The sequence below is a fragment of the Bos mutus genome, unplaced genomic scaffold (genome assembly GCF_027580195.1).
Source record: "Bos mutus isolate GX-2022 unplaced genomic scaffold, NWIPB_WYAK_1.1 CTG350, whole genome shotgun sequence".
Taxonomy (NCBI): domain Eukaryota; kingdom Metazoa; phylum Chordata; class Mammalia; order Artiodactyla; family Bovidae; genus Bos; species Bos mutus.
In genome coordinates, this window is record NW_027219837.1 from 24,886 (window position 1) to 39,875 (window position 14,990).

Consider the following 14,990-nt stretch of genomic DNA (forward strand, 5'->3'; position numbering starts at 1 on the left):
TGGGAGTTGGTGATGGACAGGGAGGCCTGGCGTGCTGTGATTCATGGGGTCGCAAAGAGTAGGACACGACTGAGCAACTGAACTGAACTGAACTGGATGGTAGCCCCACAGGTTTCTCTGTCCATGGGATTCTGCAGGCAAGAATACTGGAGTGGGCTGCCATTTCCTTTGCCAGAGGATCTTCCTGGATCAGGGATCCAACCTGCATCTACTGCATTGGCAGGCAGATTCTTTACCCCTGCCCTACCTAGGAAGTCTGATTCACGAAAGGAAGAAAAGAAATTGGCACCGACTCTTCCAGAACTGTCACGGGAGCCACACTTAGTGCATAGTGAGTGTCACACATTGTCCTGGGGAGGAGCTTCAGGTAGATAAGCTGACGCTGAGATCACCCCCACCCCCCACCAGGAGCACATCAGGGTCACATCTCCTGAAAACACACGACACCAGCAGGAAGCCTTGTCCACACCAAGGCTGGATAGAACCATCCCCACAGAGCTGGCTGGGAAGGGAAGAGAAGCCGTCAGATCAAGACTGAGTCCCCGGGAGGGCCCAGACGAGGAGTGGGGACAGGGGCTCAGAGGTCCTCCCTGGAGAGACCCGTGCACACCATGCACTGGGCACCGCAGCCCTGGGACGATGCCAGGAGGTCATAGCCCCGCAGCTGCTGTGAACCCAGGGGGACCCACAGGAGGCCTGGGAACCTGACTTTTCTCCTGAGACATGCACCCACTCCTGCTCCTAGAACAGGCTGAGGGGGCCACCAGACACTGCCCAGGACTTGGCTGATTTACTGGGCAGCCCGTGTGCCCCCAGCCCAGACATGCCCCCTCAGTGCCTCTGGATTCAGTTCGCTCTCCCTGGGGCGAGGGCCACCTGTGCTGGGCAGAGTGGGTAGTGGGGGATACAGAGCCGGCTCAGATCAGCAGGATGTCTGGACAGGCCAGGGTGGCCACTGGCTATCAGAGAGGGGCCCAAGAAGCAGTGTTCTGGAAATATCCTTCTCCATTTCCCTCACAGTAAAGTCCTTTAAAAGCTTATGTGACAAGGACCCCCTGCCCCACTGGCTCTCTGACTTGTCTTCAGCTCCTCCGTCCCCACCTCACTAAATCCACCCAAATCAGTCAACTTGCTGGCCCTTAAATGTTCCATGAATACTCTTCCTTCCTGGAATAACTGTTTACTATTCCAGAGAAATGCAGGGAGCCACTGTCTCTGTGTTGCAAGGCTGTTTGTAAAAATGAAAAGGTGGGTGAGGTGAAGGAGATTTGGTGTCTCTGCCTAAAAGATGTACAGAAGAAATAGGAGAAATTGTGCAGAATTATCTCAACAGACACTTACACATTTCTAAAAGTTAAATTCTCCTCATATCCTTCACAGTTTCATTCTCCACAAGACTAATGACTCAAGACATTTCTCATTTCACTTATTGACATTTATTGATATAACAATTTCTTACTAAAGAATGCTCAATAAAGTTTGGCTAAATGACCAATGAATAAACTCAAAATATGTAAAGATTCATCAAAATGCTGAGCATGGGAAGACAAATAAGAAATTACATAAATGACTAGAATGTGCTGCTTACTATACAGGAAGCAAAATATAATACTGGATTTTTTAACTCATATTTTTAGCTTACCAAGATACTTAGGCTATGTTTCAAGAGAAGTATACAACCTGTAGATTGAAGTTTATTTATCTTCATAAATAAACAAACACACATATTTGCCTAGGAAAATCACAAGGTAAACACATCAAAGGTAACTGTTATCCAATGGGTAAATACAGCTGATCATCACCGCCCGTCCTGTCCCTTCTCTATCTAAATATTCTGTCATATATATGTATTATTTGAATCATCAGGAAGAAAGCGTATTCTTTTAAGTCTATGCTGTTTCATAAACAGTTTATTTTTAAAAGAAAAAGCATGGTTTCAGAAGTTCAGACACTTTATTTAAACTTCTTCAGGCATAAAAATTTCCTTCACCACCCTAGAAGTAACAAGTTATGGTAGAACCACAGTGAGAGCTGAGAGTCAATATTCTTCATGGTATGGATACTCAGGGTGGCTGAGACCACTGGAAGACAAAGAGGTTGATTCATTTATGAGATCTGGCATCATTATAACATAGTTTTAATTAATGTAATCATTTTCCCCTGACGTAAATAGAATTAACAATTAAACATGTTCACTGGTCCCTGAAAGAATAGTGGGCTGCAGGCACTGTGCCCTTTGTGTTTCCTGGCTCCATGGGCTCTGAGAGAAGGTACACCAGGCACAGGGATTAGGGGCACAAAGTAGTGAATTTATTCACCACAATGTCAACTGTGGGAATTTTACTGATGGACTGTCCTGGTCCCCAGTCGCATTTCTGTTGATCAGGATGAAGCCCTGGAGGAAATCTCTGGTTTGAGGTCTGCAGGAAGTAACTGGCTGACTCCTACACTAGAAATCAGGACTGTCTTCCAAGAATTAAGCTTTTTAAAAAGCTTAGTTCCCCTGCTTACCTGCCTGCAGCAAAAAAAAAACAAAACAAAACTGTGTGTGTGAAACAGTCACTTACATTAGAAATTCATAGTATCTTAGATTTCTGTTGAGGCCATCAATTGCTTTCATGTCGTCCGGACTCAGTTCAAAGTCAAACACCTGGAAGGAAGGAACAATCACATTAACCTCTCCCGGAAGGAGCTGGCCTCCCCCTGGGGACTGGAGGACTTTCCAGCTGGATGGAGACAAGAAGAGGGGACAGGGAAGACGTGTCTGTCCTCAGCTTCCAGGAGAATAACCTGGGTCCCTCTGCTGAGTTCTCACCTTTCCTTCCCACACCTTCTCCTTCTCTGTCCACCTCACAAACATTACAGCACATCAGTCCCTTATCTTTCTGAGTGAATCACTTGTGACAGAAAACAAACTAAAATCTGCTTTTCCAAACACTCTGCTTTAGACACTCCTGATTCGATACTGAACCTGAGCTAACATTAGGCTGATTGCCTCTCCCTAACACGCCCGAAGGGTGACAGCGTTCAGCTGAAGCAGTGTGGGAAGGAAATGCCCCCTTGAAATCCTGTTCAGAAATCTGTTATGAAACTTGCTCATTATCTATGAGTAAATCTAACGAAACCTATACATCAATGCCTTAGTGGAGAAGATCCCTGTGTTGGGGAAATGTCCTGGAGAAGGAAATGGCAACCCACTCCAGCTTTCTTGCCTGGAGAATCGCATGGACAGAGGAGCCTGGCAGGCTACAGTCCATGGGGTCGCAAAGAGTCGTATACAACTAAAGCAACTAATGCTTTAGTGTAAACAGCTATGAATGAATGGTGTTTAAAACATTAAAGAACAACAAACTATTAAAAATTCACATCAAAGTCATGAGAAAAAAGCTCAACTTTCTAAAGAAATACATTTTACAGAGTGATCCAGTGATTCAGTGCAACATGAACATGACTTAATTACATATTCCTTTGTGGAAATCCAAAAAGTGATACTAAATGTTAAATAAAAGAACAGCCAGTCAAGAGTAGTCAAGACATCCTTAAAGACAAATGTATAATTCTGAGAAAAAACACTTATTTTCCATTTTTAAAACACAGAACAGAAAACTGAATAGTTAAATAGGAGAGAAGGGCCACAAATGTACTTATGGACACTTATTATATGACAGAGTTGATAATGAAAATCTATTAAATACATTTAAGTAAATAAACATATAGGCAACCATTTTTATATCATATTAGAAAATCAGTTTCAGGTGTATTTTTGAATCAAATTTGAATGGAAACAGAAAAACAATTTTTCAAGGGCCTATGCACCTGACCCTAGACATGGCCTGACCTATAACTTGCAATGGAGACTGAAATGTGCAAGAAGTGGTGACTTAGTTCTGAGCTGAGATAATGACATGGATTTTTTTCCCACTCCCTGGCTTGAAATCACAGCACTGTCCTGAGATGAAAATCAGGTTAGCTGACCACAGCCTAGCCAAATATATATGAAAAACTACATGGAGAAATGTGCAGGCTCCTCTGAGAAGAGTCATATCCACCTGCTACAGCAGAACTGCCAAGCTGCTCTGCACTGAACTGCAAATGCATGAGGGAGCCCAGCCAAGAGGACAACAGTTGAGCTGAGTGCAGGCAGAATCTCAAACCACAGAATCAAGAGATGCATAACTGATCTCTGCATTAAATCTTAAAACTGAGGAGAGTTTTCTGTACACCTATGCCTAAGGGAAGAGCAATGGTCTCTTACACAGAAAAAAATGAGAGACATCATGCAAAAGTGGACAAAGTCTTGAAGAGGAACTTCACAAAAACAGAAACTCAAGAAGGTTAAATATATGAAGATGAAACCTTATTGGTATTCAGGAAAATGCAAAATAAAACCACGATGGTTTGGAGATGAAAGATTGCTGCCATAATTTTCATGCTTCAAAATTCACATGTGGATCGTGTTAGAAATGGAGCCATTCAGGAGTGATTAGGTCATGATGGTGGAGCCTTTGTGAATGAGATTTCAACAATATCACAGTCATATAAGAAACTTGAGAGAACTCTGTTGCCCCTCAACCATGTTAAGATACAAGGAGAACTTTATGACATAGAGGAGGGGCCATTACATGAACATACAGGCACCCTGACCTCAGACCTCCAGCTTCAGAAATGTGAGAAACAAATTTTCATTGTTTCTGAGACATCAAATCTGTGGCATTTTGTTAAAACAGTCCAAATGGCTTAAAATAATCACATAATGCAATTTCATCCATTGAGAATGAAGGTAAGAAGACATCATTTGTACAAGGTGATAGGATAAACTGAAGACCTAGCACTGTAACTAAAATCTCCATTTTCTGTCCAAATTTAATTTCTTGGGCTCCAAAATCACTATAGATCGTGACTGCAGCCATGAAATTAAAAGACCTTTGCTCCTTCTAAGAAAAGCTATGACAAAACTAGACAGTATATTAAAAAGCAGAGACATTACTTTACCGACAAAAGTTCACAGTCAAAGCTATGCTTTTTCCAGTAGCCATGTATGGATGTGAGAGGTAGACCATAAAGAAAGCTGAGCACCAAAGAACTGATGCTTTTGAACTGTGATGTTGGAGAAGACTTTTGAGAGTCCCTTGGACTGCAAAGAGATCAAACCAGTCAATTGTAAAGGAAACCAGTCCTGAATATTCATTGGGAGGACTGATGCTGAAGGTGAAGCTCCAATACTTTGGCCACCTGATATAAAGAACTGACTCATTGGAAAAGACCCTGATGCTGCAAAAGATGGAAGGCAGGAGGAATAGGGGAAGATAGAGGATGAGATGATTGGGTGGCACCAACAGCTTGATGGACATGACTTTGAGCAATCTACGGGAGTTGGTGATGGACAGAGAAGCCTGGCGTGCTGCAGTCCATGGGGTTGAAAAGAGTCAGACATGACTGAGCAACTGAACAGAATAGAACCCTCTGCAGCCAAGCCACCTCCTACCACAGTAGGAGGAGAAAACCATCAGGAATACATACAAGGCATTCATGCAAAGGGAAGAACAGGTAATTCATCTTGTCTCAAGGAAAGTCTTGAGAGACAAAGAATGACCCTCATGAAGGATATTCCTTAGGACCCCTCTGCCAACAGCTCCACTCATCACCTGTATGTTCTCTTTGATCCGCTTCTTGTTGTAACTCTTGGCCAGAACCACAACCCCACGTTGTACCTGGTAGTGAAGGGCAACCAGAGCTGGGGTTTGCTTGTGCTTTTTGGCAATGGCACAGAGAACTGGGTCCTCCAAGAGAACGGGGTGGTTCGGATTCACCCTGGAAGAAAATTCAGAAATACTGAGGACCTGAGACTAAGTACTCAGTTCATGAGTAGTTTTCCCAAACAGATAAAGTAGGTACACTCTACACCAGTGCTTCTCAAAGTGTGGTCCATGGACCAGCATCATCAGTATCACCTGGGATTTTGTTAGAAATACAAATTTCATGGCTTAGCTGAAGAGAAACTGAATCAGCATCTCAACTGTGTCACCTCCCATTCTCTGTTTACAAAGCTCTGCAGGTGGTTCGGATGCATTATTGACCTCAGACCAGGATTGCTAAAGTTGCGGGGTTTTTCTTTAATTCTCAGAGGTTGTTTTTCTTCTATAATCAAGGGCATGAATCGAGAAACAGAAGGGAAAGACCACGGATTGTTTTTATTTTCACTTTCCTATTGATAAAAAGTAAGTAGCTTCAAAATCAGAGACATGTATTCCCATATTTACAAAAATGGTTCAAGTTTAGTTTTTTCTATCATAATAGACCTGAGAATTGTATATGATTATCCCAATTTTAGGCATAAGGTAAATGAGATTTGGAATTTCTATTTTTAGAAACGTGTTATTAGTTAACAACTACATAAATCATGGCATAAGCTTGTGTCTCTGGTCCAACTAGGGGATTATATATAGATTTTTAATGCATATATCTGTTAATGATGAGTCTACAAGCTAATACAATGTATGAAAAATGTCTGGGTAATGGGAAGTTAAAAGAGAAGAAAATATTCCATCTGTCCCTCTCTCCCCTCTGCTTATGAGTTATCTGAGTAGTGTATTTTAAAATATCTCATCAAAAATTGAATTTTAGGGAAACTCCCACTTGTCTTCAACAGGATTCAATACCATTCTTTTATTCGTTGGGATCCCAGAGCACCATAGGCAACAAGAACAATATCATGTGACTTGCAGAAATCCAACAGCTTGCTCTGGTTGAGATAAGGGTGACATTCCACCTGTAGAATGTCAACAGAGAAGAGTGTCAGATTATTTGAAAAGGGAATATTAATATGACAGATAAAGATTAAAATTTTTAAGTGCCTAAAGGAGAGATAAACTGTGGAAAATTCTGAAAGCAATGGGAATACCAGACCACCTGACCTGCCTCTTGAGAAACCTATGTGCACGTCAGGAAGCAACAGTTAGAATTGGACATGGAACAACACACTGGTTCCAAATAGGAAAATTAGGAAAAGGAGTACATCAAGGCTGTATATTGTCACCCTGCTTATTTAACTTATATGCAGAGTACATCATGAGAAACGCCGGGCTGGAGGAAGCACAAGCTGGAATCAAGATTGCCGGGAGAAATATCAATAACCTCAGATATGCAGATGATACCACCCTTATGGCAGAAAGTGAAGAGGAACTAAAGAGCCTCTTGATGAAAGTGAAAGTGGAGAGTGAAAAAGTTGGCTTAAAGCTCAACATTTAGAAAATTAAGATCATGGCATCTGGTCCCATCACTTCATGGCAAATAGATGGGGAAACAGTGGAAACAGTGTCAGACTTTATTTTTGGGGGCTCCAAAATCACTGCAGATGGTGATTGCAGCCATGAAATTAAAAGACACTTATTCCTTAGAAGGAAAGTTATGACCAACCTAGACAGCATATTTAAAAAGAGACATTATTTTGTCAACAAACATCTGTCTAGTCAAGGCTATGATTATTCCAGTGGTTACATATGGATGTGAGAGTTGGGCTATAAAGAAAGCTGAGTGTCAAAGAATTGATGCTTTTGAACTGTGTTGTTGGAGAAGACTCTTGAGAGTCCCCTGGACTGCAAGGAGACCCAACCAGTCCATTCTAAAGGAGATCAGTCCTGGATGTTCTTTGGTAGGACTGATGCTGAAGGTGAAGCTCCAATACTTTGGCCACCTGATGCAAAGAGCTGACTCATTTGAAAAGACCCTGATGCTGGGAAAGATTGAGGGCAGGAGGAGAAGGGGACAACAGAGGATGAGATGGTTGGATGGTATCACCGACTCAATGGACATGGGTTTGGGTAGACTCCAGGAGTGAGTGATGGACAGGGAGGCCTGGCATGCTGCGGTTCATGGGATCGCAAAGAGCTGGACATGACTGAGCCACTTAACTGAACTGAAAAGAAAGATCGCAACATTAAATGTAAACTGGAAATATCAACATCTAGAGAGAAATAGAGAAAAGTGTGCTTATACAGTTAATTTTTTTCACAGACCATGGATGGAAGAACCAGTCCAAGGCTGAGTAATCAAAAGGTGTACTCTACATTTGGTAGATATTCCCGAGTAAATGTTTTATCTTCTGTTAGCATCATCACAAACCTTTAACTTCACCCTCTAAACTGGATGACTTTCATCATCTCCAGCACATGTTTCTGTTCTGTGCTCCCTGTTGAGACTCATAAATGCTGAGACAACAAGACTAAGGATTCAGCCATCAGAACCCAACACAAACCCTTACCACCCATATCAGCTGATTTGTTACTTTATTAATTTACTTCTCATTCTATGTTTTCATGGCTTCCTTCCTATACACAGTTCATTTCAGGGCACTTTCCCATTCAATCTTGTCATCTTTTAATCTCAGGGAAACACCTCCTACCTCTACTTCTAGGTTCTACCTACAATTCAGCAGGATGCCCTCCACACCTTTTCCATCCAGACTACATAGAGATACTATTTTGGGTTCTAGTCACACCATCCAGATAGAGATTCTGTTCTCTAGAGTCCTCTGTCCACAAAGGTCGGATGAACAGGAGGGAAGGAAAGACAGACGTCTGGCTTTAGTGCGAGAAGGAGGGTCTGAAGATCAGGAGAGAGAGGAGCTGAGTTGCTCACCTGGTTGCAGACGGGCTTATACTTGAGCCCCGGCTTGTTTAGGATCTTCTCCAGCTGCTTACGGTTGAAGTTGGACACCCCGATGGACTTGGTCAGCCCTGCATCCTTACACTTCTCCAGGGCCTGGAAGGGAGGGGTGGTGAACAGTCACTTGGAATGGACAATAGAACAAGAACAAATGCTGAAAAAATCAATAAACATGGTCACGTTCAAGAACTAGTGTTGAAAAAAAAAAAAAAGAACTAGTGTTGAGTATCAAGAGGAAAAAATGGAAGAAAGTCAACACATAAATTGAAGAATTACCATTTCCTCCATAAAAAAAACTGAAGAAGACATATATGGAAGGAAAAATGCATTGTCTTCATTGTCCAAAATTCTCCATTTCGTTCCTCCATGGAAACATTTCAGCAATGGTTTCCTCCCCACAACCTCAGCATCGCAGCCCTTAGATTCATGAACTGCTGAGTCTGATGGGCCACAGCCCATTCTCAGAGGTGGAAGAAATGAAGGAGGTTCCCCCTCACCTGGATCCTCCACTGGTTCTCTCCTCCCTGGACTCACCTCCCATGTGTGACAGAGATCCACCGAGTCAAATATCAGTTTTCCATTTTCATCTTTTGGAAATAATTCCTCCCCTGGCTGGAACAGAAGCAGAAATATTGGAGATGTGATAAAATAATTTCTCCACATTTAGCCAAGCTGCAAGGCACCAGGAATTAAATCTCCATGAGGTAGGTTTACAACTTTCTACATTTGTGAGGTGATTTATGTATGGAGTTGTAAGCAACTTCTATAGGAGGAAGGCTTATTCTATTGTCTTACACTTATTATATGTTACAAAAAATACAATTTTTATATGTCCTAAAAAATAGGGACTTCCAGTGACTTCTGTGAATTTTGTCTGTTTCTTGTACTTGCCTTTCTTGAAATGTCTCTGGTCTGAGAATTGCTGTAAGTTCCATGCTATAATTTCCAGAATAAAAATTGAAAGCTACACCTGGGCTAGATACTCAGATTTCCTTTTCCCTTTGAGTATCAGATGCCCTAGAGCTGGCATGTGAACCAGCAAGGCTCTCATTAGGTTGGCATGGAGTGTGGAAGAGCCAGACATGCTCTCAAATATTCATGACCCTGAGCCTTGAAATGCCCCCAAAATCATACTTGCCACCAATGGAAAATGTTCAGTAAAAATATAGTAATGCCATGATAAGGGATAGAAAAAGGAGACATTTCTGAAGAGTCCTGCAAATCCTCAAATTTCTCGCTCTGAGACTTGCAGTCTACATAGTCCACTTAGCTATTTTGCATTAGATGGTTTGAGTTGATTTCTGTAACTTGAAATCAAGAGTTCTAAGTAAACCATTCTTTCTTTTTAATTTCTTTTTTTATTGAAGGATCATTGCTTTACAGAATTTTGTTGTTTTCTGTCAAACCTCAACATGAATCAGCCATAGGTAAACATATATCTCCTCCCTTTTGAACCTCCTTCCCATCTCCCTCCAAATCCCACCCCTCTTGGTTGATACAGCGCCCCTATTTGACTTCTAAGTAAAACATTCTTAATGACTAAGTGCAGTCTAAACATCTCATCGTAAAGTAGGGCAGGACTGCAGACAATGTCTCCTAATTCCCTATAAAGGTACAAGGTTTAGACTCACCCAAGTGGGAGCACCACCAAATCTGCTCAACTTAAAAGGATGAAAGACAAGATAAAGTCATCATGTTCAATGTAAGGCAGTGTCATGCTCACCACGGCTTCACCAAACTCTTGGTTCATGAAATCCCCAGACACTCAGGAGTCATAACCAGGACTGTGTGCAGAACTCACCTATTTCTACTTCCTCAAGTTTTTCAGGCAGAGACTCTCAGATTATTAACTCCTTTGTCTCAGAGGCATGTAACAGATTCAAAGAAACTCAGTAAATAGATGACCACAAAGGCTTATTTGGGGGAGTCTACTCTAGCATTATCATCCCTTCAATCTACTAATAAAAATCTTAATTCAACCATCCATGCAAGTTGACACACATTCTAACACAAGATATAACATCGATGTGATCACACATATTTCCGACCTTCATAGCCAGTGGAAAATGAATAATATAGAGATCGACATAGTCCAGTTGAAGATTTTTCAGTGACTTTTCCAAGGCTGGTCTGACCAACTCTGGTTGATGGAAAGTGCACCAAAGCTGAAAATATTAAACAATAGAAATTTTATTAATAATAATTAGGGAAGTTTCTTTTGGTTTTACTATGTGACTTGTGGGATATTACTTTCTTGACCAATGATGGTAATGTGCCAACTCTTAACCACTGAACACCAAGGATTTCTAATACCTTAAGAATATACCAAGAAGCATAGTTCACCAATCAACTCTTCACCAAACAAATGATCCCATTATATATTAGCCACCAGGGCACACTCACAAGCCCACATATTCACACACACAACACACAACACCTTTGACGTGTAGAATATGTCTTCTCTCTTCACAGTGCCATCTGCAATCTTGCTTCGAATGGCCTGGCCAACGTGCTCTTCATTTTTGTACACATAAGCACAGTCAATATGGCGGAACCCAACCTCTATAGCAAATCTGGTAACTTCCAGAGCTTCTCTCTTAGGAACCTACATAAGCAACAAAGGCAGAATTTTAACATCCACATGATTAAGAGATTGCTAGCACAAGCTTTGATCTTCCAAAGAATCAACTTTTCTTCATGTCTTTGATTAGATCTGTATGTGTGGTGCTGAACCCTGGACAGTTTCCCTGAACATTCCTAGTCAGATTTTAAATACAAACCCAGTAACCCTTACCTCCCTAATGATCTATGGTCGATCACAGGCATCAGAGGACTCTAAGCCCACCTCCCGGTTCAGTGGACCTAAAGGACCTAGCATAAAGTTGTAGTCATGAATAAGATTTATACTATAAGATACTTGAAGCAAAATCAACAAAGGTGTAAGGTATATGATAAAGACATTAAACTACAGGAGATAGTTAGAGACAGGGAGCCTGGCCTGCTGCAATCCATAGGATCACAACGAGTCAGACATGACTTAGTGACTGAACAACAATAATAACAAAAAGCATCAAGGAGCAAGGTGAAAGCGTCTAAGACCACTGTCTACCAGTGAAGATATGTGGAATATACCAAATATAAGCTGTATCTATTCAAGATGTACAAAGTAATGTTCTTATATAAGGATCCATTGTTGATGATCACTGAAATCAAGCTAGGTAGCAGATCCCTCATTTCACTTACCTTACTTTAGGGAGTTTGTAAGAAAACTTAAGATCTAGTGTCTACAAAATCTCAGGGTATAACCCATTATTCATAACTATAGTCATGGTGCTTGCATCAGGTCACCAACTTATTCATCTTATCACTGAAGGTCTACATTGTTGACAAACATCTTTCCATTTTTTGCAGATTTGTCTCCAGCTTCTGGTCTTCATTTCTCTACTCTATGTTTGTATAAGTTCCACTATTTTTGATTCCACCTACAAAGAGACTTCATTGGTGGCTCAGATGGTAAAGCATCTGCTTACAATAAGAGAGAACCAAGTTTGATCCCTGGGTCAAGAAGATCTCCTGGAGAAGGAAATGGCAACCCACTCCAGTGTTTTTGCCTGGAAAATCCCATGGACAGAGGAGCCTAGTAGTCTACAATCCATGGGGTAGCAAAGAGTCGGACACGACTGAGCGAATTCACTTTCACTTTTCACAAAGACATCATGTAGTATTTGTCTTTTTATTTCTGGCTTACTTCACTTAGCTAAACTTCTCCCAGTACACCTGTGTGGTTTCAACCTGTGTGGCAGTATTAACTTTGTTTTAAAGGCTAAATAATATTCCATTTCTTTTTCATGTGTCAGAATCTTTCCTATTTCAAGGAGGTAGATAATTGGTGTAACCACCCTCTGTTGGGTTCGGGTCTTTCTTAAACATTTGGGCATTCAGGGATGCACTGAGGAATGGGCCAGTGAGCTTCAGTACTAGCCTGGACACATTACTCCCCTTACCATACTTTGCACTACGAAGTCCTGTCTTCTCTTTCCAAAATGCCTCTGAATATTTCCTTCTGTTTTCCAAATGAAAAAATGAGATGCAAAGTTTCAGGATCAGAACTTATCACAACTACATTCTCTAAAGACAAGACGGACAGCAAACTTTCCAGCTTCAGGTCTAGAGACTTGTCCACTAGTCCCTTTTCTGTCTAAGCACTGAAAACTACACTTTAATAAAAAGACACTACAACACGCAGGGATACATTACACAACCTGGCCTATAAGATGGTAGCTTATCCCCTCAAATGACACTATATTTTCCATTAGAAGTTTCCAAGGAGCAACCAAAGTACAAGGCAAAATAGAGCTAGAGTGTCTTGTCTGGCACCTACCAGGCACCCCACGGTAGAAAAGCAATTCTGTCCCATTAGTTCCTATTCACCTCATCCTTAGGACCTTCCACCTCAAATACTTCTCTGGGTCACACCTTTTTTTGAAGGAGGTAAGAGTTCTGGAACTAATGAAATACATAGAGAAACCCGGCTGTTGCAATCGCCTTCAAAACAAAACAGACAGCCAGTGATCTTGACAGCCAAGAATCACCTCTTCTGCAAAGCTGAGAAAGAAACAGAAACTGGGGGAAACCCAAAGTAATCTGCAGGTGAGCACAGCCTCAGACCCTGATGCAGAGTGAAGACTGGATGCTCTCTCCCCTTTGACAGGACATGATTCTAGCCTGGATAGTGGCTAGAGGAGCTAGCCAGGAGCTCAGTGCTTGACAACCCAAGTCTCTTCCACTCATGTTACATCCACTACTATTTATATCTCAAGCCCATACCAGTACTTATACCTCTGGAGGTACAGCGGTGCCAAATCCCAGGACAGGAATGAAGTGGCCATCATTAAGCTTAACTCTCTGGCCTTTGGGATCCATTACCTGTTTCACCTCTGAATAAGCAGACTGATCTTTTATTCTTCCTCCATAGGTTATAAAATACAGGAAGTTAACACCCCAGCTGACTGTCCAATGATAACAGATACATTGGAGGAGGAGAGGATTAAACCAGTGCCCATAGGGTAAGAAGAAAAATGAAGCCAGTTACATTGGTAGTTTGTTTTGTTTTGTTTTTTATCAGAATAACTTCAGTTATATAATGATGAAACGTGCCAAACAATTATTGACCAAATGTTACACAGAAACCTCCACATACCAGTCATTTCACATTTCTAATTATAAAGCCCACTTTTGATCAAACATCAATTGAAACAACTATTTCATAGTACAGAAAGGCACACTAATTACACAATTAAGAAGTGATGATTAATAAGCATTTTCTAAAATGTAATCTCTTAAGAAAGAATAAAAATGTAAAACAAACCAAATTTGCCTTTTTAAATTTTCCAGCAGCAAAATTATTTTGCTTTACACACCTGTGGTGGTAGAGGTATAGTCAGTAAGTCATGTCCGACTCTTACAACCCCATGGACTGTACCCCGCCAGGCTCCACAGTTCATGGAATTACCAGGCTAGAATACTGGAGTGGGTTGCCATTTCCTACACCACAGTATCTTCCTGATCCAGGGATCGAACCCAACTCTCTTGTGTCACTTATATTAGCAGCTGAATTCTTACCACTGGGCCACCTAAGAAGCCCTTACAGACCTGTCTAGGGTGAAATTCTGAAAAGGATACCAAAACCAGACATTTTGGCAAAGTGTTTATTGGCGTTAATCAAACAATTTATGGATACTGTGTGCAGGTCAAACAGGCTCTTGAGTATTTATACCATGTACTAAGTTACATAGCTTTTTAGAGTACTTTTATAATGTAACCAAGGCTTCAGCAGTATGTGATCTGTGAACTTCCAGATGTTCAAGCTGGTTTTAGAAAAGACAGAGGAACCAGAGATCAAATTGGCAACATCTGCTGGATAATCAAAAAAGCAAGAGAGTTCCAGAAAAATATCTATTTCTGCTTTCTTGACTATGCCAAAGCCTTTGACTATGTGGATCACAATAAACTGTGGAAAATTCTTCAAGAGATGGGAATACCAGACCACCTGATCTGCCTCTTGAGAAACCTATATGCACGTCAGGAAGCAACAGTTAGAACTGGACGTGGAACAATAGACTGGTTCCAAATAGGAAAAGGAGTACGTCAAGGCTGTATATTGTCACCCTGCTTATTTAACTTATATGCAGAGTACATCATGAGAAACGCTAGGCTGGAAGAAGCACAAGCTGGAATCAAGATTGCTGGGAGAAATAGCAATAACCTCAGATATGCAGATAACACGACCCTTATGGCAGAAAGTGAAGAGGAACTAAAAAGCCTCT

General features: G+C 41.4%; 1 protein-coding gene across 1 annotated transcript; it reads right to left on the reverse strand.

Annotated features, from left to right (window-relative positions):
- Nucleotides 1-1,550: 1,550 nt before the first annotated feature.
- Nucleotides 1,551-13,587, reverse strand: LOC102269337 (dihydrodiol dehydrogenase 3). The gene is made up of 9 exons (XM_005910065.3): nucleotides 13,504-13,587; nucleotides 11,102-11,269; nucleotides 10,713-10,829; nucleotides 9,199-9,276; nucleotides 8,638-8,760; nucleotides 6,660-6,769; nucleotides 5,646-5,811; nucleotides 2,568-2,650; nucleotides 1,551-2,081 (listed from the first exon to the last, which is right to left on the reverse strand). The coding sequence occupies exons 1-9, from the start codon at nucleotides 13,585-13,587 to the stop codon at nucleotides 2,039-2,041; spliced, it is 972 nt and encodes a 323-aa protein (XP_005910127.1). The 3' UTR covers nucleotides 1,551-2,038.
- Between the last annotated feature and the right edge of the window lie 1,403 nt (nucleotides 13,588-14,990).